The following is a 9,961-nucleotide window of genomic DNA, read 5'->3' as shown; positions in this document are numbered from 1 at the left end:
CTATCCCTGAGATATCCCATTAAGTCTATGCAGATATTCCAAAATATGAAAAAAGTCTCAAACAGTTCTGATCCCAAGCATTCTGGGTAAGGGATACATAACCTGCATTTGTAAAGAGCAAAATACTTCAGAGTTTGGAGTAGTGGGGCCTAGGGGACAGGTTGAAATATTAATAGATGTGTCTGTGTGGGTGCAAACTGTTGAAATCTTTACTTAGTATATACTAAGTTGATCCTCTGTATATAAAGATAATTGAAAATGAATCTTGATGAAGAATGGTGTGGGAGAGGGAGTAGGAGATGGGATAGTTGCGGGTGGGAGGGTGGTTATGGGGGGGAAAGCAGCTATAATCTAAAAGTTGTACTTTCAAAATTTATATTTATTAAATGAAAGTTAAAAAAAGAAATAAAAACACAAAAAAGAACGTGGGTATACTGATTTAAAAAAAGAAATATTAATAGATGATCAAGGTAGGCCTCACTGAGATTGGTATCATTTGGGCAAAGAAGAACTGAAGGAGGTGAGGGAGTGAGCCAGCAGAAGCTGGAAATAGCCAGTTAATAGGAACATTTAGATAGTCTCTAAAATGCAAGTATTCCTGGTGTTGGCAAGGAACAGAAGGAAAGCTGGGATGGCTAGAGCCAAGTGTGTAAGGAGAGCAAAAGAAGAGATCAGAAAGACAACAGGAAGGAGGGGGGACAGGTGATCATGGCCTTGAAGGACATCATTAAGCAGGAGGACTTTTAAACAAGAAACATTTAAGGCAATCAGCATTTCCTGATTGTTTATAGAGGATTGCAAATTGTCATTCAGTCCAAAGATGCAATCATTTCACTTTCTTCCTTCCAGCTTTCTAGGGTGGAACAATGTTCTTTGTGAAGTCCTAGGGAGGAGTGAACTTATCTGCCAGCTGATACTTATCAAGCTGGCAAAAACTTGTACTCTATTACCACTTAATCTTGAGTTAAAGGGTTGGACTGAATATCCTGAGTCCTTTTGACAGTTTAATATATTATTTATTTGTACAAAGAAAAAAAAAAGAGTTCTTGAATATGTTGTATATCAGCCAGAGGATAAAATGAATTGCTTACCAACATACTGCTTCCAAAATTCAGTCTATAAAGGGAAAAAAAGAATATAAGTCAATGGTAGAATTTAAAGTGTTTTGTTATTGATTCCTTTTCCTTTGTAACATCTATATGTAAGGCTATTTTAAAAACCCAAAGAGAAGTATCTTTTTCTTTCAAGTTTTTTTTTTTTTTTTTTTTTTTGAAAATTATGTGGAGGGGCTGGCGCCGTGGCTCACTTGGCTAATCCTCCGCCTGTGGCGCCGGCATCCCATATGGGCACCGAGTTCTAGTCCCGGTTGCTCCCCTTCCAGTCCAGCTCTCTGCTGTGGCCTGGGAAGGCAGTGGAGGATGGGCCAAGTTGCTTGGGCCCCTGCACCCGCATGGGAGACCAGGAGGAAACACCTGGCTCCTGGCTTCGGATCGGCGTAACTCTAGCTATAGAGGCCATTGTGGGGGTGAACCAACGGAAGGAAGACCTTTCTCTCTGTGCTCTCTGTCTCACTCTCTGTCTGTAACTCTACCTGTCAAAATAAAAAAAAAAGTTATTATGTGGAAATACTCACAGTTTTTTCAGTGTTTTCAAAAACTTCTCGAGCTTCTTCAAAACTACACCTTTCTTCTATACATTCTCTCTCAAGGTTCCCTGAAACAAACTCTTCCAGTTTACCTGAATTGTACCTCTTTGCCCGATTCAGAATTTTGGTGGCATTTTCATGATCAAGAAAAACTGAAATTTAAAAGAAGTATTCTTTAGCTTTAGAAAAAAGAAAACATCATGAAAATTGAATACATCTCTTAAGAAAGACTTTGTTTTTAATCCAACTAATCCCAAAGCCAATTTCTCTTTGGGGCATGGAGCCAAAAATCAGCGATGTTCCCACTGCACTGTATACACATTCAGATTTAGGAATTAAAATTCAATTTTACTGTTTTAGTCAAAGAGCTCCATTAATAAAGGGTCACGTTTTCCATCATATTTGAATTTACTTGGATGAAAAAGAAAGTTCTTAAATAAGCAGTTAACTTCACACTCTGTCATCACTTGAAAATAGCTCATTGCAGATCCTTGCAAGGTGATCCGTTACCCTCACTGGGCTGTATTTCAGGATGCAGTTGCCTAAATGACTTTGCAATGAATGTGTCCTGAAGAATATAGAAGCCTAACTGTGGCCCAGCTATAAGTTAGACCTTGGTGTCTCTCATTAGGTTTTAATGAAAAACCACTGCATTATTATTAGTTCATTTTCAGATACACACCACCTTCATTTGGCATGTGTTACAGGAATTCCTGTGATATAAGCACTTCTCTGGAATTCAGGACATGGTTTATTTTTGCCAAGACTGTCTAATCTGTAGGGATATTATTGAACTTTGATAGATTGAGAATCAAATGTCCTCCCTCTTTCTTCCTTGCCTGTTTCTCTGCTTCTGTCTGCACACACATATGTGAATGTATAAAGGAATATATGTTTGTATATACAGGCAACTCTTGGTAACCATGGGCAATTCCCGAACTCCTCTAAGGATTCAAAACCCATGGATTCTCAAGTCCCTTACATAAAATGATATAGTACTATATTTTCATATTACTTACGCATACTCTCCAATCTACTTTAACTGATCTCTAGAAATACTTTTAACATTACTACAATGTAAATGTTATATAAATTAGTTTTTATGTTCTGTTATTCATGAAATAATGACAAGAAAAATGATTGGTACATGTCAAGTAATGAGACAGATTTTTTTTTGAAATTTTTGATCCACAGCAGATCAAATACATATAATTAATAAGAGATACTCAAGAAGTTGACTGGAGTTGGTTTTTTCAAGAGACCAGCAATGTATCTGATACTATCTCAATAGGACCAAGTGCTTATAAGATAAACTTTCCAAGGCATTGGGACTATTTTCTCTTTAGCTCAAAAAAATTCCAGAAATAAACTAAATTTTCTTCCCTTATTTTCATTGTAGCTGTTCACTTTATGGATAATTCTAGTCCCTTGACATCCTTGCTTATCTCTTGCTCTGCACATCTCCTTTGGGTTTGCCTTTACTTTCTGCATTTAGCTTAGAATTTTTCTTTTCTATGTTCATTTGCCAATTTCTCAGTTTCCATTGCTTCTTGTCAATAGTAGTCCTTCCCTACAAACCCAACGCTACATCAGGGTAACCATCTGCCTGTTACTTTTCTGTGGTAACTGATTACCATAGGGGAAAATCACATGTTGTCCCCTCCCACCCTACCAGGCATACCTCTCTTCTTGTTAATTTATTTACTTGGCCTTAGGTGCCCATATGTAGCGGTTATGGCTGCATCCATTTACAATGTGGTTGAGTGGGAAAAAAAGGGTTTTAAATCTGGTCAGACAGATTTGGGGTTGAATGACATATTGACCTACTAGTGACTGTGTGACCTTTGATACATCACATTGTCTCTGAACCTTAACTTTGTCCAATGTAAAATGGATTTTACAGTAATAAGAATACCTACCTCATAATGTTGTCAACAGGATCAGTGAGATAATTGGTATACTGGTGTATACTGGTTATCTCATTGAGAGAGAGAGAGAGAGAGAGAGAGAGAGAGAGAGAGAGATTCTCCATCTGCTATTTCACTCCCCAAACGGCCACATCTCTCAGGTGGCTGGGCTATGCTGAAGCTCCATCCTGGTTAACCATATGGGTGGTGGGAGCCCAAGCACTTGGGATATCTTTTGCTGCCTTCCTAGGTGCATTGACAGAAAGCTAATGGAGTAGCCAGGACTTGAAATGGCGTTCCAATATGGGGTGGGATGCTGGTATAGCAAGTGGTGGCTTAACCTGCTGCATCACAATGTTGACTCCTCTAAAGCACTTCTAGTTGTCAATCTCATACATTTTGGAAAGTCTTTCCATGAAATCACTCCACTCTTTGCTCTAGCTGATGTTATTCATCTATTTCTTGAATATATTAACTTGCCTTTCTCTGGCTAACCCTTATATGTCATGGTTCTCCCAGGATCTAGCCCGTCTTTTTCCTTTGCACTCTATATGTCTTTGCTAGCACCAGGATTAAGGTGGGGAAACAAGGCATCTAGGGCACAACATTAAGGAGCCCTCACTCTCATGGTGTGTAAATAGTGGCCTTGCTTGCTGTACCTAAGTCTGGCCCAGACCTTTTTCATTACATTTACTTAGCACTCAGCCCTGACTTCCAAGTACTGTACTAGGTGCCACAATATCCATGCTCACTCCCTTGGTGCTCACACATACATGGATGCAACTACTATTTATATTACACTGGATTCCAAGTACCAATCTCTAACCAGATGTAGCTTCTGAATTGGAGATCATCTTTCCAGTTCCCTAACTGCACAACATAATATGGCCAGTGATAGCTGATGTTTATGTAGTATTTCTGCTATGAATTATAGTTAGTACTTTGTTTCTATTATTTCATTTCATCATTGCAGTAGTTCCATAAGATAGATACTGTCATCCTGGTTGGTAAACGAGGAAAACTGAGATTCATGCAGGTTAAATATATTGCCCAATGTAACAAGCTAGAGCATCAGAGCCAGGATTTATTTTTTAAATTAATTAATTTATTTGAAAGTCATAGTAAAAGAAAGTCAGGGAGATCTTCCAAATACTGGTTCACTCCTCAGATCCCTGCAGCAGCCAGGGCTGGGCCATGGCAAAGCCAGGAGCCAGTAACAATATCTAAGTCTCCTATGTGAGGGCAGGAACTCACGTACTTGGGCCATCTGCTGCTGCCTCCCAGAGGCATTAGCAGGAAGTTGGATTGGTAGTGAAGTAGCTGGGACTAGTACTGGCACTCTGACATGGGATGTAGGTGTCCGAAGAAGTGACTTAACCTACTGTGCCACAACACCTGCCCCTAGAGCCAAGATTTAGACTCTGGCATTGAGATACAGTACCCATGCTCTTAGGTACCATGCTGTGTCCTGTTAATCATATCAGATTTGAAATGTCTAAGACATATTCTATGTATTTGCCCTAAATCTGTTTATCTTCCACATTCAGATGGTTATTAAGTTGTATAATTCCACTTCTTTTTAAAAATATTTATTTATTGATTTGAAAGTACAGAGAGAGAGGAAAAGGCAGAGAGATATCTTCCATTTACTGGTTCACCCTCCAAGATGGTTGCAATGAGCAGTGCTGGGCCAGGCTGAAGCCAGGAGCTTCATCCAGGACTCCCACAGGGATACAGGGGCCCCAACATTTGGACAATCTTCTGTTTTTCTCAGGTTGTTAGCAGGGATCTGGATCAGAAGTGGAGCAGCTGGGACATGAACCGGCATCTATATGGGATGCTGGATTCCCAGGCGTCAGCTTAACCCATTATGCTACAATGTCAGGCTGCAATTTCTACTTCTTTAATATCATTGGAATTTCCCTTTTCTCTGTATAGCTACTGTCCAGGTTCTGGCTCCTGTGTCACCCTGGATGATGTTATAAGATAAAAGGACAGCAGTTATACAAATGCAAAATCATTTTTTAGAAGCCAATGACAGCTTAGCAGCAGAAGAGTAATGTCCATCCTGAGGGAAAGTCCCCCAGCCCTCTCCTCAAAGGTCTATTATCTCTGACTCCAGTGGCTCCAGAATCATACTGTCTTTCTCCTCAGTATTGTCTGGGAGTTATATATTTAACCTTCCTTCAGGTTTAAATCTAGTCCATATTTCCCCAGCTCTGAAATCCTAGTCCCTCTTCTTTTGTCCCTATCTTTTTGCCAACATCTCAGCTCTTCATGGGGACAATCACTGTGTAACAACTTCCATTATCCCACTACTTATCTTAAAGAAGGCTTTAGAGCCTTTGTCTTCCCAGATATGTGTAATGACTTGTGTTTATGTATTTTGTGAGTTTTTCAACAAATTTTCTTATACTTTAACTCTACCTACTTTGCTGGTTCAATTTAACCTTTGCATTATTGCATCATTATTTCAGTGTTTCGGTCTGATTTCCTAGCTGACATAATGTCTGGAGTGGGAACCACAAGGACAGTCTGCTTTCTGGGGATTCTTAGGGTTGGCACCCCTGATCCCAGCATAGTCACCCACTAGATTTGATTCTAGTAGGTTGACAAGTAAGTGTGATAAATGCTTCCTGTGAGCACATGCTGTTTGTTCAAATGGGATAAGTTCATTTCTGTCTGCTCTCCTCTGGGGAGAATATAAATTCACTTTAGTTGTGAAAAAAACAAAGTAATATATGTTACATTAACTTCATTTCTATTCTTTATGTTAGTTTTGAACTTTCTTCTCTTCTCTAGGGAGCTCAACTGAGTATTGAGTTTCCCCAAGTATCAACTCTGACACATTTGAAATTAGAGACCAAAGGATTTCTTCCCAAAACACAAAATACTTTGGTGAACAACAACTTACTAATGGAAGATTAACCTTCATGTTTCAACTAAAATTTAGTTGTAATTTTCAAAATTAGAGATGTATATCATTATATGTTGTTAAATTTTGTAATATATCATCTACCTGAAAACCAGATTTTTGTGTAAATAAAACCAGTTGTGGTTTTAATGTTTACCATTTTTAATTCAAAGTAGTGAGTCCAAAAAATGCAAATGTAACATATTTTTCTCTGTACTCTGCTGTTTCCTTGCTAACCTGTTACCCAACTTGGTAACAATTTGTTAAATTAAGGAGATGAATGTTTTCTAAGAGAAATTGCATTGTCAAATCATAAGTTTCACAGAGTCCATTAAATAAAAATGAATTAGAAGCATTGTAATTCTATTTAGTTTTAATAATGAGGAAGAAACCCCAGCTACTGGGGAGTCAGTACTTACCAATGCACATGCTCTTTGCTAGGATCTCAAATATTGCTATCAAATCATGTAATCATTATTTAGAGAAAAAGATAACACCATCCATATCTATATCTAAAACACAAGCATACTCAATGTATTTTAAAAAGGAAACAAACCTGTACATTCAGCACTGAGTAGATACCCCAAAAGGCAAATGGTGATGAGGCCCGGTGATTCTGCCATGATTGTGTTCAGGAACTGCATAACCTTTGCTAGTAGGTTGTGCAAGTGGCAAGGTTGGTCAATTGTTCCAAAGTACAAGCTGAGCTGTATTTACTTCTGGGAAATAATGTCCATCTCCCTCAGTGGGTCCTTGGGCTATTTACAATGGCCTTTAGGGTCAGGTGATGAAAATGGCCAGTGGTCATCATTAACCTTCACCTCTGAATGCTGGGCCTCTGACACTGTGGATTATTTGAGAAGGAAGCAGCAAGTAACTTACATTCAGACTGAGGATAAGTTTGGTGGCTACAGTTGCTGGGGCAGCAAAATTAATCCATGGGACCTACCTTATACTTGTCAGGGCTCACTAATGTCATATAGTTTAAATGTAAAGAGCTGGAAAGAACAAATTTATTTGATCACTGACCTTAAAACAACTTAAAATATACATGCCCTTGGGGTCAGTGTTGTGGCATAGCGGGTTAAGCTAGAATCCTATATGAACATGTATTGCAGTCTCTGGTCCTCAGCTTCTGATCCAGCTCCCTGCTAATGTGCCTGGGAAAGCAGCAGAAGATGACCCAAGTCCTTGGGCCCCTGCACCCACATGGGACACCTAGATGGAATTTTAAATAGTTTTAGCCTGGCCCATCCCGGCCATTGCAGCCAATTGGTGAGTGAACCAGCAGATAGATGATTTTTCTTTTTGTCTCTCCCTTTCTCTCTGTAGCCCTGCCTTTCAAATCAATCAATCAAAAAATGTTTAAAAAAATACATACCCTGAGTCACCTGATGGAACATTTCATGCTCATTCTCATAATTGGGAGTCTATAATCATTGTTGTGCCATGTCTCCATATGACACAAGATACAGACCCATTTGTTCTGACTCAGAACAAATGGATGAATATATGTAGATGTATACACACTACTATATTATACATATGAAACAAATGTATGAATATTACTATGTAATAGTACATATTAATTTGTGGTATTATGTCATTTTACATATAGTATTAGAAACTCCTAACAGTATACAACTACTTACTTGCCATTCTTTGTGATGCTATGATACATTTTACTTCTACGTTATAAACTCTATATTGTTATTACTTTTGATTGAACAATCTTTTTTTCTTATTTTTAAAAAATTTTAAATTAGTTATACAATTTTCATGTGTTTCATATATACAGATTTAGGAACATAGTGACACTTTGCACACGTGTCTAAACAAGATAAGAGTCGGAGAACTCAAGGGGCTTCCATAGCCTTGGAAACTCATAACTGGTGCATAGGGAGATTACTGATGCCATAAACAGGAGTGTCAATTGGTAAAGTCAACAACAGGAGTCACTGTGCACTTACTCCTCATGTAGGATCTCGGTCCTTAACGTGCTGTACACTGAGGCTTAATGCTATAACGAGTACTCAAACAGTATATTTCACTTTGTGTTTCTATGGGGGTGCAAACGACTGAAATCTTTACTTAATGTACACTAAACTGATCTTCTGTAAAAAAAAAAAAAAAAAGAAAGAAATTATCAATTCCCAACTTGACTCTCACTGGGATTAAACATGACAATAGGTCTGATCTGATTTCATCATCATTTAAAAAAAATCATCTATTATTTTTCACTTTATGTTTCTGTGTGGGAGCAAACTGTTGAAATCCTTACTTAAGGTATACTAAGCTGATCTTCTGTATATTAAGATAATCGAAAATGAATCTTGATGTGAATGGAAGGGGAGAGGGAGTGGGAAAGGGGAGGGTTGTGGGTGGGAGGGACGGTATGGGGGGGAAGCCATTGTAACACATGAGTCGTACTTTGGAAATTTATATTCATTAAATAAAAGATTAAAAAAAATTTTAAATTAGTTATACAATTTTCATGTGTTTCATATATACAGATTTAGGAACATAGTGACACTTTGCACACTACCTTCGCTCCCACCCATGCTCCAATACTTCCTCTGCCTCCCTCTCACATTCCCATTCTTAATTTTTACAAAGATTTATTTACAGTTTACTTAATGATTGTACAGTTAACCCTACACTAAATAAGAGTTCAACAAATAGTATGAAGACAAAAAACAAAAAAACAAAAAACAAATAACAACAAAACCAAACACTGTTCTTCAATGGAACAGACAAGGGCTATAAACAATCACTGAATTGCAAAATATCTATTTCACTCTAATGCATTATATTTCTTTTTTTTGACAGGCAGAGTGGACAGTGAGAGAGAAAAGACAGAGAGAAAGGTCTTCTTTTTCCATTGGTTCACCCCCCAATGGCCACTGTGGCTGGTGCACTGCGTTGATCCGAAGCCAGGAACCAGGTGCTTCTCCTGGTCTCCCATGGAGTGCAGGGCCCAAGGACTTGGGCCATCCTCCACTGCACTCCCGGGCCATAACAGAGAGATGGACAGGAAGAGGAGCAACCAGGACAGAATCCGGCACCCTGACCGGGACTAGAACCCGGTGTGCCGGCGCCGCAGGCAGAGGATTAGCCTAGTGAGCCACGGTGCCGGCCATCTAATGCATAATATTTCAAGTACTCTATTAGTTACCTTGGATCAGGGAAAACATATGATATCTGTCTTTTTGGGTTGGGCATATTTCACTAAGTATGGTAGTTTCCATTTGCATCTATCTTGTTGCCAAAGATGGGATTTCATTTTTTTTAAACTTTTATTTATTAAATATAAATTTCCAAAGTTCAGTTTATGGATTACAATAGCTTTTCCCCCACCCATTACTTCCCTCCTACTCGTACCCCTCCCATCTCCCACTCCCTCTCCCATTCCATTCACATCAAGATTCATTTTCAATTATCTTTATATACAGAAGATTGATTTAGTATATATTAAGTAAAGATTTCATCAGTTTG

The 9,961-nt window shown here is 38.5% G+C and overlaps 1 protein-coding gene across 1 annotated transcript in view; it reads right to left on the bottom strand.

The window, feature by feature from the left end:
• Positions 1-7,110, bottom strand: part of F9 (coagulation factor IX) — a 33,712-nt gene extending 26,602 nt beyond the window's left edge. Inside the window, exons 1-3 of the mRNA NM_001195725.2 lie at positions 7,023-7,110; positions 1,634-1,797; positions 1,092-1,116 (exon numbers count right to left, since the gene is read on the bottom strand). Coding sequence (NP_001182654.1) covers positions 1,092-1,116; positions 1,634-1,797; positions 7,023-7,110 — 277 coding nt within the window. The remainder of the gene's footprint in view (positions 1-1,091; positions 1,117-1,633; positions 1,798-7,022) is intronic.
• Positions 7,111-9,961: the final 2,851 nt, after the last annotated feature.

The sequence above is a fragment of the Oryctolagus cuniculus genome, chromosome X (genome assembly GCF_051225735.1).
Source record: "Oryctolagus cuniculus isolate XC-2025 breed Fujian yellow rabbit chromosome X, ASM5122573v1, whole genome shotgun sequence".
NCBI classification, from domain to species: Eukaryota; Metazoa; Chordata; class Mammalia; order Lagomorpha; family Leporidae; genus Oryctolagus; species Oryctolagus cuniculus.
This window is presented reverse-complemented; position numbering and strand designations above follow the sequence as displayed.